Here is a 27,115-nt window from a genome sequence, read left to right as displayed (position 1 = left end):
TGACAACATCTGATAATGTTCACAACCTTCTGCCTTAGTAGTCCCCCTCTTCTCTGCTATGAGGAAGGAGGTATTGTTTAATTATCTGTTCTCTCAGAGCATCATGATTGAATTGGTCCTCTTCAAAAACAAAAGACATCATCAAAAAACATCAGCTTTTCAAATTAACTTCTCTTACCTACAACTAAGATCCCAAAAATTTAAGAGACGGAAACTATTTAAAATGTTTTATGTAATAAGAATCTCAAATGATTTCTGGAGGATTACAAATTCAAAATGGTAGAGTCTGAGTTGATAGATTTCAAGGGCTACAGTGAATGAATACTCATAGCACTTATTTGTACTTCTCATATATTTTCTACATGGTAATATTTACAGCTATCTGTTCACTCTTCTATATTCTAAGCTCCATAGGAGCAAAAACCAAGTTTTCTCCATCTTTATATCATCACCCTGTATATATAGTAGATGCTGAATATATTGAATTTACTTACTTTGGATTTCCCAAGGAAAACTAAAAGAATGTCCAATAATATGAAGATCTGGGGGTCATTTACATTAAGTTAATTATTATATAATTATAATAATATGTATTTGGTTATATGCAATAATATTAAGATGTCATATGTCTCTAAAGATGTGAATAATTATGAATAGTATGCTACATCATACAGTATCAATGTTGCCAAGGCAGCAGAGTGATCCAAACCTGTGTATCAGCCCAAACATTGACCTCAGTTATCTTTCATCACTGAAAAGAAAACTAGAAAAACTAAAAGAAAAAGAAAAAAACTAGGACCTTCTTTTCTTACTAACTCAAAAATCCAGCTCCTCCTTCCCCCTTTAACCACAGTTAGGTTAAACTAATCTGTTATTTTTTATCAGTCTCTACCTAGGAAAAGGGCTCCACTTATTCCTCAGGAGATGAAGTCCAGTTTTATTTCCCAGTGAAGTAAGCCTTGTATGACCCCTTTTCTTTAGAGAATCCCCTCTTCTCGGGTTATTATTCAGGGAGAAAGAATAATCACATGCAAACTGAGAAGGCAAGCAAAGCTATGGCCTAAGGAGGGAGGGGAAGGAAAGAAACAAAAGCAGAAGCTTAGGAAAGAAAGGTCATGATAGCACATGGGACAGGTTTGAATAAAGGTAGAGAATGACAAATCTGGGATTCAGAACAAGGACTGTGAGCTCAGGGGATGAGCATGGAGACAGAAAGTAAGCATTAATGAAGTGGGTGTGATTTCTCCCAAAAAGGCTGTCCCCTGAAGAACACAGCATGAAAGTTACAATATTAAGATGATTTAATGACTCTGAGAGTACTCATTATTATATACTCCAAATCTCCCAACTCCTCCCCTCCACCAAAATACTTAGGGGGAGTAATTTTATTTTTTATGCACATTTACTAATTACTTGACCACAATCCCAAACCCTAACTGGTCTTTACCCTCCTCCCTCACTCTGACCTTGTTCAAAGTACTACTACATCATAGAACAATCTAAGTATTTTCCCTTCATAGATCCAAACAGGTGTCCCCTAACGAATGAAATAGTATGTATGCATTTCTAAGTTTAGAAGCAAAAGACACCATTATCTGGCAATAGTAGTGGTATGACATACTACTAAACTGAGTTTAAAAGTGCTGTGTGAAACTTGTGACATTTATATTTTAACCAACTTCCATTAAATCAGCCATTATAATTTCCTTACAAAGTAAAACAGAATATTTAGGAAAAAGGGCAGGTAGGTGGCGAAGTGGATAGAGTACTGGCCCTGAAGTCAGGAAGACCTGAGTTTAAATCGAACCCCAGACCAAACATCTGACACTTAACTAGCTGTGTGACCCCGGACAAGTCACTTAATCCCAAATGCCCAAAAAACAAAAACAAACAAAAAAAAAACAACAACCAAGAAAGCAGAATATTTAGGAAAAATTTCTTAGAAGATACAGCTTATTTTTATATAGTTACTCTAAGTTAGGTACCTGAATCTCTACCAGATTTCCAACAACCTGCACCATTCAAGAAGCCTCATTTGTAAAACTATACAAAATTTTTTATTTCAAGTTGGATTTTTGTGGTAGCAGATATTTAACAAAGTAGAAATCCCATTAACAGCCACTCAAATAATCAATTCTGCAAATGTTTATTGAGTGCTTTATTGTGGACACAATGCCTGTCAGAGATACTAAGACAAAAAATAAACAAGTCCCTGCCCTCAAGGAACTTACATTCTACAAACCCATGGCCTACATTCTACTAGTACAGTCTGAAGACATAGAAAAACAGTACAATGAAAACCAAGACAAGGGAGACCATTAATTAACAGAGGAGGAGTCCTCACCTGAGTTAAGGCTAAAAGGAAGACAAAGGGGCAAAGGAGAAGGGAATGCATTGTGGATAGGGAATGGGAGACAGAGTATTGAGTTTGTAGTAATCCAATTTAGCTGGAACAGAAGAGTTCAGAAAAGAGAATAGTAGGAAATGAAGATGAAAAGGTTAAGTGGGAGCCAAATTGAAGTAGGTTTTAAATGCCAGGCTAAGAAGATTAAGTTTTACCCCATATATATTAAGGTGGGGTTTTTTCCCCTAGGGTCCACGAACTTGTTTTTAAAAATATGTGTATATTTTTTAAACTGCATTTTAATGATTGGTTTCCTTTGTCATCTTATGCATTTAAAAACATTATTCTTCAAAGCAGTCCATTGGGGATTTACCAGGCTGCCAAAGAAGTGGGGGACCAAAAAAAAAAAGTTTAACAAAGTCCACATTAGGGAGATCGTTAAGCAAGGGGAGGTCATGCTCAAACCTGTGGTATATACACCAAAGATCATAAGTCTACCCATGTATATTGGATAAACTAGAACCTGTAACTTAAGACATAAATATACCTGAAAAGACAAATACATGTTTATCCAGTCATAAGTGGAAATTTTTCACAGAATATTTTCAGATGATAGCAATTTCATTCCTTCTTAATCAAAGAAAACTGCAGGTAAGAGCAGAGATACCAAGAGAGGTTATCATGTTTTCCTAGGTCTACGGATTCACTTGAACTTATATATTTAGATACCCCACAGAGGGCAACTACACATAACTCAGCATTTCTTGTATCTTCTTCCTGTCTTTCTTACCCCAATTGTTTTTCTCTCTTCCTTCTTTTGCTTTCTGTCTCTTCTGGAAGTAGTACTATTTCAGAAAGTAAAACTAACAATGGGATTAAGAAAGAAGGATGTGGTGAGTAGTTGAGTTCCCCCTGGAGTCTACAAGAGTAGTATATACCTTGGAGGCAGGAGGCTGGGGTTTACTACTGTCTTCCTCCTGCTGTATCTATTCTAAGGCTGTGAGTGTTTCCTGTGCTTTAGGGACATAGACTTGAGACTGACTTTAAGAGTGAGTTGGGTGTGCCACTTATTGGCCACATGGTCACCATGAGTTCAATCACCATCAACAATTGTGGTGCTTGTAGCCACACTAAACTGGTAAGCACTATGCTACAGAAGCTTAGATAACAACAGCATGAAAAGGACATTCCGAAAAGATATACAATTGACAAGTTGGGCCTCCTTCCTTCAGATCTGTAATGGCAGCATACTCAATCAGAAGGGTGCTTTAATTCATACCAGCTGTGAGGAGCTCTACCTCCTGGGACTTTACACTCCTTAGGGAACTGGGAAGCTACTTCAACAGTTTAATGGTAGAAATCTTGGAAGAATTAAGTCTCCAGGATGGTTTCCATGACTTTTTAGGAAAAACTAGCCTACGTAAAATGGCCCTTCCAACTCCCAGGGTCCCAACCAGATTAGTAGCAGACAACGTCTGCTATCTCAGATAGCATGTCACCAGGTGACAATAAGACAAGTAAGGAACTAAGAGGGAGGGGCAGGTTTAGGTTTAAGACTCGCCCAATTGAAAGGGCTAGCAGAATATCCAGATGTCCTTCATGTAGGCAGTTGGGCATCCAAATTTAGGGAAATACAGATTTAGGGTTAGTTGCACAGAGGTGATGATTGAAGTCATGGGGATGGATGTAACTATGAAGGAAAAGAGCTTACAGAAGAAAGGAGAGGGCTTAGGACAGACATTTTAGGCAGTATCCTTGTTTAATTGCACATGAAAGATGAGAAGCAAACCTAATAAGGAAGGTAGATGCTGGAGTTCAGTGCCTTTAGGGCCGCTGCTTATTAGATCTGTAATGATTATTCTTTGAGAGTGATGCACATATGATTTCAATGATCACAAAAGCAATCTATTTAGTCAAGAAAAAACAGGATTGTTAGAAAGATGTTAGAAAGGTGGCAAAAAGAGCAGTACATGCAGTTTGAGGATGGACAAGAGGCATCTTCTGAAAAGGATTCCTGGGCCATGGTAGAAGTTTCTTTGGAACTGCAAGTCAGAGCTAAATTCTCCCCGAAAGAAACCAGGTAGTATTGGTGGTTAAGGGGATTAAATAAACCTGAGCTTTTGGTGTTCTGTTTTATCTCTTCTTGGTCATTTATTTGCTGATTTCCTCCCCTCATTCTAAAAAGCAGCAACTTAAGATATTATCAAGATTATTTTTCCCTCAGTGTCTTATTTTGTGGTCAGCACAGAAAATAAGCCTGAAGGTCCCTTACTGATGACCCCCCTACTTAATCAATATGATCACGCCCACAAGATGAACCCATTTTATAAGGGTGCTACAGTGGCTCAAGAAGCTCATAAGATTTTTTTTCCAATAAAGTAAAACATTTCATGATCATAACTCTTAAAATTATCTTTCTGATATTATAATAGTGCATTTTCTACATCTGTTAAAGACAAATCTTACAGTAGTGTGGTATAAAATGTGTCTTTATAATCTGCAGAGCGGCAATAATCTGGCACCAGGGCTTGAAAGAAGCTTCCTTTACGTGTGAACAAACAAACAATTTCTTAGTTTCGTTGTTGCATTTTTTGCTGCCACCTTGCACTTGGTCTCATTATTTTGCTTCCTCTCTATGTGTACGGGACAGAGAAAGAAGGTACAATCTGCATCATTCTTCCTACTTACTTATACTTAGTAAAAGGTTTGACCTGTAAGAAAGTGGAAGCAAACTAGAAAATGAAAGTTTGGCATAGACGAAGCAGTGAACTGAGAGAAGATTTGAATTGTGACAGTAAGACTAGGGGAGTAAGTTACTTAGGAAGTCTTACGTGGACTGAGGCAGCTAAGTGAGCCTAACCTGGAAAACAATCCACTCAGTGACTACAATGGTGAAAATGGAAAGAACAAAACAAGCAAAAGGGAATGTTGTGTACTTCTAATGTCCTTGTCCCTGAGGAAGAGAGGAGAAAATGCAGCTCCCTGGCCTTAATGCAGCAACAGGAGGTGAGTGGGTGGAGCAAAGGACCATGGGTACAAAATATTATATAGATTCATTGGGTCGGTTCATTTAAAACTCTTTCCTTCCTTAGCTGAGGAAGAGGAGAGAGTAAAGAGGGTATACTGGGAAATGAAGATACTCTTTAAAAAAACCATTAAATTTGTTTTTAAAAAGAATTAAAGGACTCTTGAAGAGAGAGAGGGAGGGAGAACAATTACACTGTAAGATACACCTCATGGATCTAGGCCCCACAATTCAGAAATCATGACAATTTAAGTCCCAAGCTGAACTTTGTTCACTGAGAGGCAATGAATCTGAACTAAGAGAGCTCCCTGGGAGATATGAAAGGGTGCAAGGAATGAGGGATATGGTTCAGAAACCTCGAGCTTAAGATGTGGCCCTGCTATTGCCAAGACATAATAATCTAGGAGAGTCATATTATGTCTCCTACCAGAGCTCCCTCATCTGCAAAATGGGGAAAATTACATTTACATTACTTACCATGGGACTGTTGGGCAGGAAAAAAAAAAGGTTATAAATAATATTATATGATTATATAATTTATAAGATAGATAAGAGCCATAATTGTCATAATTATCGTTACATATAAAAGATTTAAAGAATAAGTAATAAAAGATTGCAAGTGGGATGTTTAGTTTTAAGAAAACTCTTTTTTTTGCTTGTTTTTTATTTGTTGTTTTTGTATTTTTTGGTTGGGCAATGGGGGTTAAGTGACTTGCCCAGGGTCACACAGCCAGTGAGTGTCATGTGTCTGAGGCCGCATTTGAACTCAGGTCCTCCCGACTCCAGAGCTAGTGCTCTATCCACTGCACCATCTAGCTGCCCCTAGTTTTAAGAAAACTCTTTCCAAAATCTCTCTGATCCTAGAACAGGAAGGTACCTCACAGCCCAATAACAAACTTTTAAAAAAACATATAAATTTATTTATTTGTAGTTTTCAACATTCACTTCCACAAGTTTTTGAGTTCCAAATTTTGTCCCTGTCTCACCCCTATCCCTACCTCAAGATGGCATGCATTCTGAATATCCCTTCCGCTACTCTGTCCTCTTTTCTTTCTCTCCCTCCTTCTCTTATCCCCTTCCCCTTCTATTTTCCTGTAGGGCAGGATAGACTTCTGTACCCCATTTCCTGTATTTCTTATTTCCCAGTAGCATGTGAAAACATTTTTTTAAAAACATATGTTTTTAAAACTTTAGGTTTCAAATTTTCTATCTTCCTCCCTCCCCACCCACCCTCACTGAAAGGCAAGCAACTCAATATAGGTTGTACATGTGCGCAAACTTTTTTTTTAAGATTTGCTTTATCGTTCTTCAAGCAGTATGGATATGTCAGTTACTGTAATACAGAAGAGGTAGACAGCAGGCCTCTGATATTTTTTTTTTTAAAAAAAAGACCTTATAATATTTGAGGGGAAATAAGATATATTTAGATGCCTGAAACACCTGGATATAATAAAATATCAAAGGTATATACTGGGTAATGAAGGAAGGAAAGGGCTGGAGTTGCCAGGGCAAAACCTCACAGAAGAGATGTGACTGATATTGAATAGTTCAGAGGCATACTTTCCAAAAGCTGATCTAAATCTCTTGTCATCATTTTCTCACTTCTGTTTTTTTCGGTTGAATGGAGAGAGAATAGGAAATGTGACCCACTGTCAAGTATAGTTGGTAACCAATAGACCAGAGGGGAGTTGCTAGAGATCTAGAGGACAAATATTGACCCTGTTTTTTAAAAACGGGAATGTGTATGTAGGTAGGGGTGGGGTTGGGAGAATATAGTATAGATTATATAAACACTGACCAGTAAGTCTGACTTTGATTCCTGTGAAAATTCTACCTGGGAATTATTGGTAGACATCTAGAAAAGAAAGCAAAGCCAGCATGGCTTAACCAAGAAGAAGACATGCCCAATGGACCTCATTTCTTATTTGGGGAAATTACAAGAGAGGCACTAAGTGGGAGGGGAATGTTTGCAGCCATAATTTACCTTCATTTCTACAAAGTGTGTGACAAAGTCTCCCATGCTCTCTACCTGGACAAAGTGGAGAGAAATAGTGCAGATGATAATACAGTTGGGAAGATTCAAAACTGATTGAATGACTGGACCAAGAGTGTAGTCATTAGTGGGTCAACTTTCCCTTTAGCTGCACAGGTGTATGTCTTTCACTCAGGGCTACCAGACATTATTATCAATAGCTTGAAGGCAGAGACAACATGCCTATCAAATCTGCCAAGGACACAAGGCCGGCAGGGAGTAGCTAACATGTGTATAACTTCAGGATCAACAGGCTACTATGTTGATGTGAACCTAATAAATGAAACTTAATGGAAACAAATATAAAGTTCCCAGTCCTCCGTGATTCTCCTCTGGGAGGCAGCTGTGAGAGAGCAGAAAGAAAACTGAATTTGGGTTCAAATCTTTGCTATAACATCTACTACCTGAGTGATCTTGGGCAGGTCAGTTAACCAACCTGAGACTCAGTTTCCTCATTTGAGGACCAAATATGTGTACTGATTTTTAAAATTTTTATTGGTGGTGTGGGGGGACCAGAGCAGTCACAGGACCAGAACTACCAGTTCCCTCTGGTTGTAAAATTGTAAAGTCTTACACTTGAGTTTAAAAAAAAACAAAAAACTCCACAAATAAAAGATGGGAGAGGAGTGACAAGAAAACAGTCCATCTGAAAAAGATCAGTTTTCATGGACAGCAAACCCTACAGAGGGTGTTCCAGAGTCTTAGTACAGTTTTAAGCTATAAAAGTGTAAAATCACACTAAGACTGGGACACTCGGAATGTGTCAACAGTGTGATGTCTTAGTGCCAAAACTTAATGTGATCCCAGGCTCCATTTAGGAGGTAGCATGGTATAGCTGATTCTGAAGTCCTGAGGAACAGTGTTCAAATCAATGGTGTCAAATTCAAATAGAAATGGGGGAGGGGCCCCCACTAAACCTTCCTACAGGCTGCACATTGACCTAGAAAACCACAAATTAACATTATCTATGTTCTACAGTATTATTATTTGTTTTGTAAGTCAATAGTCAGCAAACATTTATTAAGCACCTACTATGATCCAGGCATTGTACTAAGTACTGTTGAATATTTTCCAACTATATTTTAATCTAATCCAAGCAGCAGTTGGGAGGGTTACATGAGGATTGCCACCTATTTTTGCACCTCTGGTTCAAATCATACACATCTGGATGCTTACTATATCTTAGGCATGTAATAACCTCCCTGGGCTTTTGTTTCTTCAACTGTAAAATGAGACAATTGGACTCAATGGCCCTAAGGCCCTTCCAGATAGAAAACTATGAGCCCAACAACAGCCAGAATGATGAACATGATAATCTTTTGAGTAAAGCTGTTGCTAAGCTAGAAAGCATCCAGAAGAGATATGGATCACAGTTTAAGAACTAGATGAAACCACAGAGGTAAATTAAGTTCAAACGCCTCATTTTACAGATGAGGAAAATGAGGCCCAGTGAGGTCATTTATGCTGGTGGTAAATCACAGGGTCAGGAACTGAACCCGGCTCTTCCTTGTGCCAAATCCGTTGCTCTTTCCACTGTGCTGGTGATTACTGCTTCCCTTACTATTCTTCACGGGACACACTCTATCTACCACCTCCAGGCTTTTCCTTGCCTGTACCTCATGGCTTCCCATCTTCAGCTCCTGGCTGGCCAGGCTTCCTTCAAGTCTCAGCTAAAATCCCACCACCTGCAAGAAGCCTTCCCTGATCTCCCTAAAAGTTAGCGCCTTCCCTCTGTGATTACCCGCCAGTTTACCTTGCATATATCTTGTCTGTTCATACTTGTTAGCATGCGGTCTCCCCCATGAGACTGGGCGCCACCTGAGAGCAGGGACTTGCTGGGGAGCCTTTCTTTGTATTCCCAGTGCTTAAAACAATGGAAAATTTAGGTAAAATGTGATTGCTGTCTTCAAGCTTCTTCTTGTGGAAGAGGGATTAAACTTGGTCTGCTTGGCCCCAGAAGGCAAAACAAAACTATGGGTAGAATTTGCATAGAGGCAGATTTGAGTGGGACAGATATAGAAGGGAAAACTTCCTGACAATTAGAGCAAGAATGGACTGCCTTAGGAACTAGTGGGTTACCCCTCTCTGGGGCCACACACAAAAGCAGGATGATTACCAGTAAGGGAGGGGGGGAGGGATTCTTTCATTAGGGGCTGGATGCCTTGCCACTGAGAACCCACAATGCTGGAACACTGCCCTCTTACTCAGTTGTACTTCAGGTGAATAGCTAGGTAGTACCTTGGATATAGAACTGGGCCTGGAATAAGGAATACCCTAGTTCAAATCTGGCCTCAAACACTCATTGTGTGACCCTAGGCAAGTCACTTAACCCCTAGTTGTCTCAGTTCTTCATCTGTAAAATGGGGACATACTAGAGAAGGAAATGGCATACCATACCAATATTTTTGCCAAGACAAAAGTCCATGGGGTCACATAGAGTCAGACATGACTAAATGACTAAGCACCTTTAAAAAAGTAAAATCCTACTAAATAGACTAGCACTGCAAAGAAGTGCTATATCACAAACACAGTGGCCAGTCTCAGTAAGGTCCATCGTAAGGGGGGCCCTGCTTGTTTCTTGAGGATGAATGAGTCTGTACCATAAATGCTTTGCTTTCTCTGGTCTTTGAAAGCTCCAAATGTCACTCTCGATATTCAAAGAAACAGATTGTGTGCGCTGAAGTTGAGAGGGTGGGTGACTTTTTGATAACTAATTAACAGCAAACACCATTTCCATTCCAAATATCCCAATCGCTCCACCCAGAAAAGCTCACCTAAAGTCCCACCCCACTAAACCAAAACAGCACTCCAAATGTCACAGCAATTAACAGGAAAGAAGTGAAGGTGACCCCTAAGCAACTCAGCACTATATGTACAAGGTACACATTTTTCATTTGTTAATTCATTACGGAGAGGCTAGGCATCAGCTCTATTTTTGTTTCAAACCCTTTAGAATGTGAGTGAGAGAGAACGAGCGTGTGTATGTGTACGTGTATGTATATGTGTGTTTAAAGCAATATTATTAATCATATTAAAATGACAGTTTAAGGAGGGAATTTGGATTTCCTAGGAGCTAAGGAAATTTGCACCTAGTATCTAGGAAATAAGACAACAAGATACTAGTATTTAAGAGCTGGGAAAAAATATTAGGTTCATCCCCTACATTTTACAAGAGATTAATATAACTTGCCCAAGGTCACATAGGTAACAGCTATCAAAGTCAGAACTTGAACTCAAGTCCCTACATTCCATTTTATACTCTAATAGTCATATATAGCACATAATAATCAACAAAAAGTCCACATCATTTTTCAGAAAAGGTTAACTAATTTTAAGTTAACTGCTCTCAGCCAATAAACAAAGAACAATGTTTCTATGAGGCAGCTGAGGCACATGGGAGAGTACTGGGCTAGAAGGTAAGAAAAACAGGGTTCAAATCCTACCTCAGATATTTACTACCTGTGTGGCTTAACCTCAGTCACTTAGCAAGGTTCCATTCCAACTCTAAAGCTGGGGTTCTAATGCATTTGTATCACCTGATCTTTATTCCTTTTAGCTAATTTTTGCAATTTTAAAATCAAGCTTCTTATCATAAATATAAATCAGAAGTTTCTCAATCGTGTCAGGTGAGAAACTCATACTTAGAACAATCTAGGTGGAATTACGAAATCCCAATAAGGTATCATGCAACAAAACTGAGGAGTTAAAAAAAAATAACAATTTTTATGATCATGGAAGTCCACAGTAGTACAAAGTCCAGTGTAATTGAACATTTGGGGCCCAGGAATCACGATCCAAGGAGAACACTACACAAGGTGGTGGTTTTGCAGAACTAGAGATCAGACAAGTGTGCAAGGCTAGTGAGACCCTAGAAAGCTAGCTCAGGGGACCTTAATCATCTCCCAGAATGACTAGTGTGGGCCAGTAAGGAAGCCCACTTAGATATCTGAGAATTCCAAAGTACTTTCCCCTATATCCCTGCCAGGCAAACCTGCTTACCAGAAAGGCTGAATTCAGGTCTGCACTTAAATGCTGCTATTCCCCAAATCTGGCTTCCTTCCTGTTGAAAACATAGGACTCACACTTGCTCCACCTTTGCCAGGGGATGAGATTAAGACACCAGTACCAATACCTCTTCCCAAAGTGCAAGATAGATGAGTTACTACCCAGTTGAACCATTTAGCCACTGAGAGGCTGTGCAGGGCATTGTAGATGTCATCCCAGTTTTACTGCTTTGACCTTGTGAGACACTGTAAATCATAACCTTTCTGGACTTCAGTTTTCTCATTGGAACTGTTCATCTAGGTCCCTCCCTTCCAGCTCTAAATCTTATGATCCTTAACCTGGAAACTGCAATATGGGTTTCAAAGGCATCCAGTCAAACTGCTTTTTCCACCTACTGTATCTGTCCTCAGGCCACCTGTGGTCCAAGCAAAGTAATAGTTTATGCCCTCTAGGGTAGCTGCACCAGAAGTCTCTCTTAATTCTAGCCCACCAACTTGCTCTCACATTGGGGTGCTTTGAAAAGCACAAGGCAGCATCAGAAGACCCCCCCCCAAAAAAAACCCTTACCCTCGCCTCTTCAGTCCTTTCATTCTATTTGCCATCACCTAGAGCACTCCCTTTGGAATCCGGCCCAAATCCAAATGTTATTATACCTGTAAAACTTCGATTTATACTTGGCTGGTTCTATGATCTCATCAATATGGATGATCCTGCTTGTGACTCAGAAGGCAACCCATCCATATATTCCCAATGCTTATTTGCAACTTTTGTCCGTGTTGTTCTATAAATCAGAATTTCTTCTGAGTTCTCACTAATATTCTGTATACATACATAATTTCTAAATTTACTCCTAAATTTTGAGTTCCCATTGATTCCATAAATATATGTACATAGAATTGTAGAGAAAAAATTTATATTTTAGTACATCTATCCACATGGAGAAAGATATACTAAAGACCAGCTGGGAGTTCAAAAACGGTTTAGAAATTCAATTTCATTCAACTTGAATAATACAAATTTTATATATATAATATATACATACACAGATTCTGCTACAGTTCTATAAATCTAGAAAGCATAGATCAAGGTGAAAAACAATTTAATGCTATTCTCATACCCTTCAGTATTATGTTGTCTCTATTATTTTAACCTGTCTTCCTCAAATCAAGGACAATTAGTTCCTTCTACCTAACCTACAATGGGTATTATGCATAATGTCACAAAGAGGACATATTAATGACAATTATATATATAGATTTACAAAATGTCTTCCCCATAATAACCTTGCACTGGGTAATATAAATTTATATGGCTACATTTTATACAAAGGAAATACAAAAGGAAACTGAAGCTCAGATACTAAATTTCCTTAGGTCTCTTCTTTATGATCCTACTCCCTGACCATATTCATCCCAGCAGAAACGTGAACTCCATGCCTACCTCCCTCAGGCTCTTAGAAGTAAGCTTTTGGGAGTGGCTAGGTGGTGCAGTGGATACAGCACGGGTCCTGGAGTCAGGAGGACCTGAGCTCAAATCCTGCCTCAGACACAAAACACTCACTAGCTGCGTGACCATGGGCAAGTCACTCAACCCCACTGCCTAGCTTTAAAAAAAAAAAAAAAGAAGAAGTAAGCTTTTGGCTTATTTCACCCAGGCCTATGTCTCTAGCATACTTCCTGCAGTCTCCTCATCATGCCCCTCCTTTAGTGCCCTCTCAACTTTTCTAATAGGCCTATATATGCTATCTTCCTGGGTGCTTTTATGAGGGCAAACAAGGCCATCTTTTCCCTCAATTCTTACCTAGCCTTGAGTTAATGAATGGGCATTGCCTGAGACAAACTGAGATTTGGGAAAGACCTTAGTTTAAAAAGGCCAGGGTATCCCAGTGCATCCGGGGCTGTTAGAGAGAGAGAGAGAGAGAGAGAGAGAGAGAGAGAGAGAGAGAGAGAGAGAGAGAGAGAGAGACTGACTGATGACTTTGTACAGCTCTGCCTCACTTAAATCCTATTCACTTTCAAGTCAAGACATCACCCTCTTGATGTCATTGGTCCTCTTTCAGAACTGAGGACAAACAACAACAATATATGTTGTCTTCCCCAGTAGGAATATAAGCTCCTTGAGGACAGGGGCTGTCTTGCTTGCTTGTATTTGTATGCCCAGCCCTGGTGCTTATTACAATGCATATAGTAAGCACTTAATAAATGTTCTGTTTGTCCATCTGTCCATGTGTCCATCATTTATCTCTGAGCCTGTGGTTACACTGCCAGGAAGGGTCAGATCTAGGTTCTGAATCTATGATCCTATGGTGAATTAGAAATTGCAATGTGTGTCAACTGATGTAACACATTCTGGTTGTTATATTTAGAAAATATAAGTTTATGCACTGGTTCTGGAAATACAGGTTTGGAACTTCCAGTACAGCTGGTAGTGATTTCTCTCTCATCAGATCTCAAATACTTTTTTATCCCTAGTAGACCGTAAGCTTCTTCAGGTAGGATGTCTCATTTACTTCTGCAGCCTTCCCAGTCCCAACTAGGGTATATGTACAGTACATAGTAGACATTCAAAAGATGTTTGTTGACTGACTCATTGAACTAATCCAAGAAAAGTCAAAATGCCACCTCCCTATAACGACATAAGCCCTTCAGAGAAGGGACAGTTTGTCATTTCTCTCTTCATATCCCCATTACTTAGCATATTATCTTGCCCAAAGTAAGAACTTAGTTTATGCTTGTTGAATTTTCCTTTTTGACAGCAAACCATGATTTCTTGTCAGAGTCTTGAGGGGTGGAAAGGAGGGGAAGGTGGGACCAAAAGACAACAGTCCGATGACTATACAAAGTACAGTAAGACCTCAACCAAAATAACTGAACAACAAAGTTAGGAGAAACAATAATAAAGGCGTAGTTATTTCTACAGCAACAACATTATAGGTGAAAAATATATTCCCAGGTAGTCAAGATACAGACAATAAAAGCTTAAATAAAATATGAGATTAGCATGGAAAAGGTGCTGTACCTGGTGCCAGAGGACCCTGGTTCAAATCCGAGCACTACCATGTACTACTTACATATACTTTGGCTAATAACATGGCAATAACAATTACCATTTATGCAGTGCGTCAGGGTTTGCAAAAATGCAACCTCCCTGGACCTCTATTTTCTTATACATAAAACTGAGGGATTAGAGTAGATGGTGGATATTACATTAAGGTTCCCTCCAGCTCTAATTTTTTTTTTTCCGCTTTTTGATGAGGCAATCAGGGTTAAATGACTTGCCCAGGGTCACACAGGTAGTAAGTGCCCAGTATCTGAGGCCGAATTTGAACCCAGGTCTTCCTGACTCCAAGGCCAGAGCTCTATCCACTGCACCAGCTAGCTGCCCCAGAATGCTTGTCTTCACAGTGATAATGCCAACTACCCCCTTTCCCTATCTCAATGTGGCGAGCAAGCCAAGTTGAGCAGGCCAACAGGGAGCTGCTCCCACACACCTGGATATCATACAAAGGAACCTGTGAAGAGTGGGGTTCATGCATATTGCAGCAAGTTTATGCAACCTCATCACTTTTAAGGTTAAGCTGATCCCATCTTCCCATCTCTTCTTGCTCTCCAATTCCATAAAGAAGACTTCCACTGTCATTGCCTAGCTCCGGAGAGAACAAGATAGCAACTACAAAGTAGCAGCCACCTTCCAGTTAGCTTTCCCAGATTCAGCCCCAAGCTAAACCAGAAATTTCAGAAAAGAGGCAGCCAGGGGTAGAGAACTTTGCTGGGGCTTACTAGGCCCACTCTGCAACTCTTTTTCAGTTGGTTGCTATTCACCAAGAAGAGAGTACAAGAGTTTCTCAGAATAAATTTCCTGAGGCTTAAGGTGGGATTGTTTATACAAATGCATTAACAATGATATTGCAAAAATAACACTGATGAGGAAAGATTATGTAGTGTACATCTGCAGTTTGTTTATGTTTCTAAGAGCCACAGGCAAAATTGTTTATAAAAAAAAAAAGGAAAATGTCTGAAGCACCCCCAATTCCCCTTTCTGCGTCCCATTTTTCTCTCCTGGAACGTCTCCCAACCAAAGGATGTGTGTCATCACTGAAGTATCAAGTCCTTCCAGAGCCTGCCCACTCTTCCTAGGCAGAGGGTCCCACAATCCAATATTACTAGTCCCTCCACAGTCCAAAGGGCCACAAGTTCTCCACTCCTGCTCCACACCATCATCAAAATTCCCATCCCCTTAAGTGCCCTGTTCCAGCTGCCTGTTCTGAGAAAATAAACTTGGTAAACTGAATCACAGAATCATACAGATTTAGAGTTTGCAGGGGGGCTACCTGTCCATCAGGGCAGGGTCAAATTCTTTGCCTGGAATTCAAGGCCCTGTACTATCTGGCACCATCCTACCTTTGGCGCTTTGTTTCATATTGCTGTGCTCCATATACTCTCTCTTTCTCATGTCTATGTGTCTTATAATGTAGCCAGGTGGATAGCACTGGACTTGGATTTTTCAAAGATCTAGGTTCAAATCCAGCCTCAGACACTAACTAGATAGGGGACCCTGAGCAAGTCATGTAACTCTGCCTCAGTTTCCTCAACTGTAAATTGAAAATAAAAAGAACAGCTCCCTCACAAGGTTATTGTGAGGATCAAATATGGTAATATAGGTAAAATGCTCTGCAAAACTTAAAACACTATTATAAATATTAGCTCTTTTTTGCTCAGGGTATTTCTTATGTCTGGAATTTCTTCCTTCCCCTTTTACACCTGCTGAACTCCTAGCCATTTTCCTTTAGAGCCCAATTCAAATGCTACCTGCTCTTTGAGTGTCTTTCTCCAGTATCTTCTATTTCCCCCAACTTTCCTTTCTAGACCTCCCCTAGAACTTGTTTTGTTATGCTATAACCCACTTATCCTATGGGATAACACTTTATATTTTAATTACCTGTTTTTTATTTCCCTAACACACAGGAAGCCCCAAGAGGACAAGACATTCTTATTATCTAAATTGTATCTTCTTTAGTGCTTATCATGGTGTTCTACAGGGAGTAAATGTTGAGTAAATGCTTGAATGAAATTAATCCTTCCTGGGCTGGGGTGGCAGAGGAGAAAGGTGGCATCTCCTCTACTCTAAAACATATAATATAAGCAAAATAACATCCAAGTGCTCTATCAATTAATAATTACAACAATTTTTTTTCTCAATCTAATAATAATTTTAGTACCAAACCTTTTAGGTCAATATTAATCTTATTAACAGGAATATTTGAACAATGTATCCTTTTTTTTTTGTTCAAGATAATTTTTGTTTATTCCTAGTATTTTGCCTTTCTTTATCCCCAGGGCTTAGCAGATAAGTGTTTAATAAATGCTTGCTCACTGACTAATAAGGGCATCAACCATCAGATAAAGAATCTACTGGTTTAAGAACAGATGAATGAATCAGTGTAAGCATAATCTGTTAGTAATTTGTTTTCACTGAAGCTATACTTTGATGCCATCAGTGGAGCAGGTATGATATTAAATCTTTAGAGGGACAAGTTTATTGGTCAGGCACCACTTGCCAGTGAAATGCTCTTTATTCAAAAACATTGGGAATTTTGCTAACAGGGTACATGTACTTTAAAGGACTGATGGTTAAACATTAACCTTCCTTATTTGTGTTTAACTTTCTACAAATTTTCATTCCCACACTTAGGAATTAAATACTCGTGAGGGTGTCTAGTTTTTGAGAAACAGGGAAGGAAAGCTCCAAATAAGAGCTCTAAAATTTAAAGCTACAAAATTACAAAAACTAAAGTGTTTAAAAATGTATCTTAAAATGGAAATGTTAAGTATTAGTACAAAGTACTAAAAACAGTGAATGTTTACCTATGGTCAGCCAGAGATTGCCAACCCTTTTGGAATTACACCACCAGTTTTGTCTGATTGCACAATGTATCTATCTGCTTTCTGCAAAAGCTGGTGTATTTAAAAAAAAAAGAATTAAGGAGAATTTTAATCACATTATCTAGCATTTTTCGTGTATTTCCTGAGTCTTTGAAGCTAATCAGAAATAATCCACGTCATCATGAGTGCTGGCATAAATTAAGTAATTAGAAATAAAATTAATTTAAGTCAAGAAATATTTACTCATTGTCTAACTATGTTGAAGTCAATCACTTCACAGTGCCCCCCATGTTTCCCTCTATTGACAAGCACCATCAAGTAAAAGTGGAATCCTAAGATAGCTTCCAAAAAGTATTAACATGATGACACTGAATGCTGAGTTCAGAATTCTAAAGAAACTGGTGGGGCATGAAAAATTCAACCAATTTTATTGGATTATTTGATGCTGAGAAACCTGTTCGATTTTCTTTTGGACTGGATTGAGTAGTCATATAAAAAGAGCCTTTTTGGTAAAATGTGCCTTGGCCATATTAAAAACTGATATATGAAATTACTTAACAGATAAATTTGTGAAGTTCCATGAAAACCTTATATATAAAATTATAAATATATAACATATATAGAACATTTATATATATTTATATATGTGTGTATATATATATATATATGTAGTGTGTGTGTGTGTGTGTGTGTGAAAACCTTATATTGATCAACACTAATGTGCATTTCTTAAATAGCAAGAATGAAAAAGACAGATCCCACCCTAAAGTAAATTAGGTTCTGTAGCAGAAGTCAAACCCATATGAGTATAAATAAGAAATACGCAAGGTAATTTGGAGGCGAGGCAGCACCTACTTGCACAGTAGATTGAGTGCTGAATCTGAGTCAGTGAAAACGTGGGTTTAAAACTGGCCTCAAAAACTTATTAGTAAAATGAGTTTGGAGAATGAAATGGCAAACTACTCCAGTGTCATCGCCAAGAAAACCCCCAAATGGGGTCACAAAGAGTTGAACACCAGTGAAACAACTGAGTGACAGCAATAGGCAATAGCTAGAAAAGGCTTCATGTAGAAGGTGGTGTTTGAAGTGAGTGCTGAAGGTAAGGATTCTAAGAGGCAGAAATGAGAATGAAGCATATTCTAAGCATGGGAAACAGCTTGTGCCAGGCTCAGAGGAAGGGAAACAAGAGACAGAATAAACATTTATAATTGCATTTACTATGTGCCAGTCACTGTGATAAGAACTTTTACATATACTATCTCGTTTGATCCTCCTAACAACTCTTCTACGTAGGTGCTATTTTCTCTATTTTACAGTTGAAGAAATTGAGGCAAACAGGTTAAGTGACTTGCCCAGGGTCACATAGCTACTAAGTTCCTGAGGCTGGATCTGAACTTAGGTCTTCTTGACTCTAGGTCCTTCCCTTTCCCCTGCTACCTGTGGACCAGCAAGAAGGCCAATTTGTCTCTCTAGACCAAAGACAGTGTAAAAGGTTAAGTAATATACAATAAGGCCAGAATGGTAGATAGTCACAGTGTAGAGGAATCTAAATGCCAAATAGAAGACTTTGTATTTGATCTCTAAGTCAATGGATTTTATTGAACAGGAGACAACAAACAGGTAGACAGACTCTCAAGGAAAGGTACAAGAAAAAAAATCACTCTTGACAGCTGTGTGGAGGGTGAATTGGAGAGGGGAGAGACTTAAAACTGCCAGGCAAGAGGTGATAAGGTCTTGTGCTATTGGCCTTATGAATGCAGAAGTGACAGATGTAAGAGATGTTAGAAATGCCAAGGCTGGAGAAAGAAATGGCAAACCACTCCAGTATACATGCCAAGAAAATCCCAAATGAGGTCATGAAGAGTCTGAGTCTGGACTGAAACAACTGAATGACAACAAGAAAGACAAATTATTTATATACATGGGGGTAAGGCAGAATGAGAAGCTGAAGATGTCTCTAAGATGACGGGTAGGTTCAAGATGCAGGATTTTACCAAGGGGCTAAGATTTCCATAGAACCACATTCCAAATGGTTAACCAACCAATATCCCAGTTAAGTTTATGGCGGGGCTGGCTTATAAAGTATTAATGATGCTACTGTGAAAGTGTTGGGTCAGGGCAAATTTGTGTAAAGTTTGCTTGTTTTTTTGTAGTAGTAAGACCTTAGTTTGAGTCTCAGCTCTCTCACTCTGTGACCCTGAATCATTTGACCTCTTTAAAATTCCATTTCCTTATAACTGTGGTAATAACACTTACACCACCTATCTCACAAAACTGCTATATAGATCCAAGAAACTTATGTGTACAAAATACATATACATGAACTAGTAAGTATCAGATGCAGCATTTGACTAGGAGTGAGAGAATGAATAAAAACTATCCTCGGGCTTAGGAGTGGAATGGATTTGGGTTTAGCAACACTTTACTTACCATGAAACACCCTGTTCAAATTTCTCAACTTGATAGTCAATAAAAATTGTTAAGTGCCTGCTTCATGCCAGGCATTGTACAGAGTGCTGTGGATATGAAGAAAGGGAAAAACAAAACAAAAAACAAAAAACCTAAACAATCCCTGCTCAAGAAGTTCAGTTCAACGGGGGAGATAACCTACAAAAAAACTGCGTACTAACAAGATATAAACAGAATCCATTGGAAATAAATCAGCAGAGGGAAGACACTGGAATTAGGAGTTATCAAAGCTACAAGCATTTAAGCTGCCTTTTCTCAATCCTTCAATCACTTCTATAGACACAGCATGGTACAATGAGAAGAGTGTGGCTCTGCCACTAACTATCCAATGTGACTCTGGACAGCTCACTAGAACTCTCAGGACCTTGGTTCCTTTAGTGTAAAATGAAGATGGTGGACTTAATGACTGCTAAACTCCTTGCCAGCTGTAAATCCAGGACCCAGTGATCTACCTAGAGAAAAGTAAATTCTATAAGGAAATACTCCTAATATTGGAAGAACTTCTTAATCTCATTTGACCTTTTTATGCTCATGAATTTTCAGTTTACTGTGTTGTTCTGTCATGCCCAACTTTTGAGAGCCCATATGGAATTTTCTTGGCATGGCTCCCCATTGGAGAATTGAACCCTGGTCTCCCGGCATGACAAGTGGAGATATTCACAGCTATAAAAATGAGGAACACAGTTTACTAGATGTAAACAATTACCACATAACCCTTCTCACTCACTACTGCTCCCTTAAACTTCTATATATAAAGAAGAATCAAAATCAAGTTAGTTAGTCAATATGACCAATCAGTTAGTCCAATGTGGTGATGTTTCAATGCATCGATGAATGATTTTGTCATAGCACTGAAGAATCACTTATAGAGAAAATGCTAACTCTAATTGGTTTGCTCTCCAAGAAAAATTAAATATTAACTCTGTGTGTGTGTGTGTGTGTGTGTGTGTGTGTGTGTGTGTATGTGTGTGTATGTACACGTACTTGTTATACCTAACTCAGAGAATAAAATATGGTCATTTACAAACTGTCCTGACAGCAACTCAAAATAAGTTTGTCCCACTTTGTGCTACCTTATTTAATTTATTTATGATCCTGTCATGTGGTCAAATACATTCATTGACACATTGCCTTGAAGTGTCCCCATCAATCTCTGGAAACACGGGGTAGAACCTTAGTCTAGGGATTGAGCCCACATGGAATACAAGCCAAGCCAAGCATGAAGGCAGAAGTAGACTTTGAGCAGTTCCTTGAACTCTGTCAAGAAATACTTTCTCTGGTTAAAATGGTGCCATTCACATCTGTCCTGGGTGGGAAGTGGTTATAGACAATGTGTAAATCAATGAATGTTCAACCACATAGAATCAGAAAATGAGGTTTAATTTGTTAAGCCTGAAGAGACTTAAGGGAGCGTTTGGCTGTAGACTCAAAAAAACAGATGACTAATGCTTAAGGTGTATACTCCCCTCTTTCTTGGCTAATCACTTAAAAAGCAAGAACTGAATCCAAGCTGATAACCCAAAATCACAGAATAGAGGTAATCAAGAGATTCTGGACCTAAATGGAGCAATCACTTAAATTGTGAGAATCCAGCCACGAGGCTCAAGGAACACTTCAGGGTCTGCACAAATTCTAATTCATGTCAGTATCTCATTGCAGGCTGCCTGTGGAGAAGGGCAGCATGGAACAGTGTCAAGAGTACAGGCATTATGAGTCAAAAAACCGTCATTTGAAACTGGCTCTGAGACTGACAGGCTTTTATGTCACCCTTTTGGGAGTCAGTTTCCTAATCTATAAAATGAGGATAATAATACTTGCACTTTCTACCTCACAGGTTTGGTGTGAGGAAAGTAATGAATAAACCTTAATGTGCTATATAAAGATGAATTACAATTAGCTAAAAGGAGGAGATAGGAATTAACTTCTTTTGACTCCAGAATAAGGGCTCTTTATGATATTGAAAGACAGAAGACTGAGTTTCTATCCGGGTTTCAGTAATGCAGGCCATGAAGAACCTTGGGAATTCTGCAGATGCTTAAGATTAAAAAACCAGAAGCAGTTTGACAAGAAAGCTTTGAGAGATTGTGTACCTCCCCATTGTACCCCTTACAATGGATGCCTATATCTTCTCTTCATTGCTAGGGTCATCAGATAGAATTCTAAGGCAGCAACAAGCCTCATTTCTGTAAGAGAATTTCAGTTATGTCAACAGTTTATATTAATAAAGTGATTTTTTATGGTGAAAGATGAGATGGCAAGATACATATGATGAGACTTGAAGCCATAAACTCTGCCTTTGCATATTAGGAAAACTTTAAATTTTCTGATCTTCACTTCTAATATTTTTGTTCTACACCTCAGGGTCAGTCTATTCAAGTTTTAGATTTTTATTTATTCAATATGGTTACTTTCTCCCCTATTTAAAAATTTACTGGGGTGAGGAGAGAAAGATCATATCCTGCACATTTTGTATGAGCTTAATTTGTCAACATCCCACATAACTTCACTCTTTAATACTGTCTGACTTTTAGCTCAGAAAGAAAGCATTTGTAAAAAATATCTATTAGTCGTCATAATATTTTATAAGAATTTATGTAAGGCTTTAAGGATGACCAAAGACTTTACAAATATCTTATTTCTCCTCACAACAACTTTATGAATTAGATGCTCCTCATTTTACTAATGAGAAAACTTGAGAAAGAGGTTAAATGCCCTGTCTATGGTCACACAGCTAATGAGTGTCTGAGGCTGGATTTGAAATGAGCTCAGGTCTCCCCTGTTCCAGGTCCAGGGCTCTCTCTATAGCATCACCTGGCTGTACAATAGCATATGCCTGGTGAGGTCTAGTAGGTAATTCTATAGGATATCCATAACTATATCTTAGCAAAGAAACTCATTTATCCAAGTCAATAGCAAAACAGAAACCAGAGAAAACAAACATATGAGAATACATACCACACAATACAAAGAAAGGGAATGCTTCATGAATTTGCATGTCATTCTTGTGTAGGAGCCATGCTAAGCAATCTTCTCTGTACCAGTCTAATTATAGTACAGGTGCTGCCGAAGCAAGCACAGAATATTGATGTATTTTTTTAAAAATACTTAACTTTTACTTTTCAAAACCTTTTCTCCCACCTGGTTTTTGCAACATTTCCTTAGGAATCAGAGGACAGATGCTATGCATATCACAAATAAGAAAGGCACTTAATGGTTCATCAACTTGCTGAGCTCATACAGCTCAATGAGTGGCAGAGCTGGGATCTGAACTAGTTCCTGGTCTCCCAGCTCAGCATTCTTTCCACCACACTACACTCCTTCATACTTATGTGAACCCTAGCACTCAAGAACAATTGAATCATTTTGAAAACTGTAATCTACATAAAATAATACAGTGGATTCACGATAACAATAATAAGATCTAGCACTGATATAACACTTTTAAAGTTTGCAAAGCACTTTATATGTTATCTCGTTGGAGCCACACAACAACCCCGTAACATAGGTGCTATTATCTCCATTTTACAGATTAAGAAATTGGTCATCCCCTAAACTGATACGGTTCGAATCTCTCCAAGTGCTTTCTTTTCCTGCGTGATTCTTGTCAATGTCTTTCCATAAGTCTTCCATAGATATCACACCCTGCACAATTTGTACAATCTTAATTTGTCCATTTCCTATACAAATTCAGGTTTTACAAATGAAGATTTTTCCAAACAGGATAGAGGCTTCATTTAATTTATTTAATTTTACTATTTAATGTTGTAGATGGTCTTCAAGTCCTCAGGCATGGCATAGCAAAAATGTTCAATTCACGTTCAAAGTTTTATTTCCTCCTTTAATTTGTTCTCTGATATTAGCTACAAAGAAACTTCAGGAGGGATGGTTGAGAATACCGCGTCATTGTGGTTCAAGAGGGAAAAACGGGTCCTACTGAGAACTGTACTTTAGTTAAGAAACTTCCATCAGCCCTATAGAACAAAAGTCTTTGTTCATATTTTAAAATGGAGCCAAAGGTTGCATGTGTGACTGACATGGAGATCAGGCTTCCTTAAACAATGGCTAGGTTAAATTCTGAGGTTTCACAATCCTTTAAAAAAAAAAAAGCACACATGGCACTGCTGAATCTATTAAAATCTGTTATTAAGCAAGAGTTCAGTGACTGCCCAGTTCCTGTTACGTGTGCAAACTTCCTTCCAGGGAATCCTATTCAGGAGGGAGGGTGGGAGTGAGAGGGTAAAAGAGAAAGAGGGGAAGGGGAGAGAGTTAAACAGGGAGGGAGGGGGAGGGAGGGGGAGGGAGAAAGGGAGAGAGGGGGAGAGAGAAGAAGAGAGAGAGAAGGGAAGGAAATGAAGAGAAATAGAAAGGAAAGGAGGGCAGGAGGAGATGAATGGGCGGGGGGGAGGAAGCAAAGGGAGAAGGAGAAAGATAGAGATAGACTGAGACAGACAAATGGAGAGACAGACAGACAGACACACACACACACACACACACACAGACTTAAACAGTGATTCTCCAAGATTGAAATAATCCTGTCCCCTCTCTTACCTGAGAAAAGACATTTACTTCTAGTTGTCTACTTCAGGTTTGTTACCCTGGGGATCTTTGCAGTGATGGTGGCTCTTCCATGAAGTAAACTTGCCCTGCTTTCAGTAGGGCAACATTGTGGAGTAATGGAGGAGGAGAAACAGACTAGCACTTGAGAGATCGGCTTCTGGTCCCACATCCAACACTAAGTAGCTCGTGACTGTGGCCAAAATTACTTCACCTTCTCTGAAGTTCAGTTTCCTCATTTGTAAAATGTGGGGGGATGGACTGACTACATGACTTCTACAGTCATCTCCACAGTCTCACCTCTAATACTAGAATACTACATTTTCCCTATTTCTGCCTGGCCCACCCCACAGTATAGTGGTGAGGATTAAGTGAGAGAATGGTTTAAAGGCACTTTCAAGAAATATGGAGGATGGGGGCAGCTAGGTGGCACAGTGGATAGAGCACTGGCCCTGAACTCAGGAGGACCTGAGTTCAAATCTGGCCTCAGACCAAACACTTGACACTTACTAGCTGTGTGACCCTGGGCAAGTCACTTAACCCCAATTGCCTAAAAACAAACAAACAAACAAATAAATAAATAAAAAGAAATATGGAGGATGATTCAATTATTAGTCAAAGCAACTGGACTGTGTATGTACTCAGTTTCCTGCTCTGCCTTTGATATTCCATCCAAAAGAGCTCAACTGCAAGAGACATGAATGTTTGTGCTGCTCCAGACAGAAATACAAGTTTTGGAGTGGGTGGAGAAAGGTAGGACAGTTATCTTCAGCAGTGAGTTAGTATGAATTTAGAGACCAGCTAGTAGAATGAGGAAGATGGCTGCCCTCCCTCTGATGCAGGCTCAATGGCATTTCCAAGAAGACCATGAAGTGATTGTAAGTCATAATGATGATACCCACAGACTCACAGACTTCTGTAAAAGACTTTAAAGGTCATGTAGTCCAATACTCTTACTTTTATATATGAGGAAACAAAGGCCTGAGAGTTGTACGAATTGCTTGAGGCTACACAGATAGCAAGATTCAAACCTAAGTCCTTTGATTCTAAATCCAGCATTCCAAGAAGGCAGACTCATGGAGGCACCCAGAATCTACTGTGAAGTGCCTTCATGGTGAGTTCAATGGAATGTGCCCATTTTCTTGTTCTATCACCCACATTTGTACCTGTACTGTATTGCTGTATGGAAGAGCATCTACTATGCCACTGCTCTGTTCTTTCTGGAAAAGAATAATTTGGACATTCAGATGATTGTGGCTTTTGGGAGCTACTCTCAAGGAGAGGATGCTGCATATCAAGGGAGTAGGGCAACATGAGTGCCTCTTTTAGGCTTTCCTTCCTGGGTATATACTTCTTTCCTTTGGATCTAGAGAGGAAATACTCTTATTGTCAGGATTATGTTGAGCCACACCAATAGGTGTGACTTCTATCAACTGATTATTTTAGGGTGATTTCTCCTAATTTCAGATAGTTAACAAGTATTTGAAATATATCAACACGAAATTCATGTACTCCATATCATGAAAGTTACTTCTGGTGTCTGATACAAGGATCGCTGAGGCTGATGAAAGCTAGAAGATGGGTACTGTTAATGGTGCACACAATTAAATACCAGTTAGGAGTTCATGTGATTTGGTAGGAAAATTTATACATTAGGAAGAGGCCAAGAACCTTGTCCCAATTCTGTCACTAACTTGTGTGTCTTTAACTTCTAATTCTCAGTTTCTTCATCTGTAAAATGCCGATAATGACTGCCAGTCCTACACATCTTCTAGGTGTTGTTTTCATAAAGTAAGACGTCAGTGAGTGTTTGAGAAAATTAAAAAGTGCGGCAGAAACACCAGGTCTTTTTTAGTGTGCTTGCTAAAGTTAAAAAAATCAATTTATAAACACCTTTGAGGGCTACTTGCTTCCATGGGCTTATGGCAAAAGGGGCCTGATTCTAACTGTGAGAATAATCTGGTCTTTGAAGAAGAATATCGGGCTATCACTTGATCTTTCTACCAATAGTTGAAAATGTCCAACTCTCACCCTACAGTTATGCATGTGTTTGTTCTCTTGAAGAAAAAAAGTTTTGTCGTTGTAATTAGCTCACCTGTGCCCAAAATCAAACAAGACGGGATGAGTGGCTTAAAATTTTAAAACAAAAATATTACCTCACTATATTCATCATTTTAATAGTTTTAACAATACTTTAAAAATAGCTGAATACAGCATACTGCTATGTTATTTCCACAACAGGTAGTGTCTTAACATGATTCTGTGGTAGTGGGTAAAGGAATACCTATTGTTCTTTGTTGGTAAGTGATTCCGTTGGGTGGGACATTTCTCCTACTGAAGACCACAGAAATCAAGAGGAAATTTGGAAGGATCTGAAAAGACTTCAGTTAAATGGGTTCCAAAAGCTTTGTTGAATCCAAGACGTAGACCACCTACAGTCATCTTCACGCAAAGGTTTCTGGGAACTTGAGTCCCTTATTAATCCCCAGTCTAATATTCATGACCCCTTGGCTCCCACTATATTTTCTTAGGCAATTACTTCTTGAAATTCATTCAACTTTTTGGTGACTGGGTATTTCTTTGTAAATAGGTAACAAAACCCAATCTTAAGAGAAACACAAGAAGGGCTGAGAATAAACCAATCTACTTCAAGAGAGAAAAGAAAAAGTGTTTACAAATATAAATCACTCAGAATTAAAGATCAAATATGAGGGGAAAACTTCTGAAGAACAGAATCTTTAAGAAAATAAAAACTGTCTCTGCTGATGAAAAGGGGGGGGAAATGACATACAGACACAGTGTCA

At 38.9% G+C, this 27,115-nt stretch overlaps 1 protein-coding gene and 1 non-coding gene across 11 annotated transcripts in view; both read right to left on the bottom strand.

Annotated features, from left to right (window-relative positions):
• RBM47 (RNA binding motif protein 47) overlaps window positions 1–27,115 on the bottom strand; it is a 157,242-nt gene that overhangs the window by 41,026 nt on the left and 89,101 nt on the right. Inside the window, exon 1 of one of the 10 annotated variants that reach the window (XM_020991192.2) lies at window positions 24,306–24,503. The exons of the other annotated variants lie outside the window; for them this stretch is intronic. Within the exon in view, the coding sequence (XP_020846851.1) occupies window positions 24,306–24,319 (14 nt within the window). The 5' untranslated portion in view covers window positions 24,320–24,503. Of the gene's footprint in view, window positions 1–24,305; window positions 24,504–27,115 lie in introns of those variants that run through there. 10 annotated transcript variants of the gene reach the window in all.
• Window positions 22,723–22,833, bottom strand: LOC144455562 (U6 spliceosomal RNA). The gene has a single exon (XR_013484278.1). It is a non-coding gene; the product is annotated as a U6 spliceosomal RNA (small nuclear RNA).

This window comes from Phascolarctos cinereus, unplaced genomic scaffold (assembly GCF_003287225.1).
Source record: "Phascolarctos cinereus isolate Bilbo 61053 unplaced genomic scaffold, phaCin_HiC Scaffold_9;HRSCAF=440, whole genome shotgun sequence".
Classification (NCBI taxonomy): Eukaryota; Metazoa; Chordata; class Mammalia; order Diprotodontia; family Phascolarctidae; genus Phascolarctos; species Phascolarctos cinereus.
Note: the sequence above shows the minus strand (reverse complement) of the source record. Positions and strands in the feature narration are given on the sequence as shown.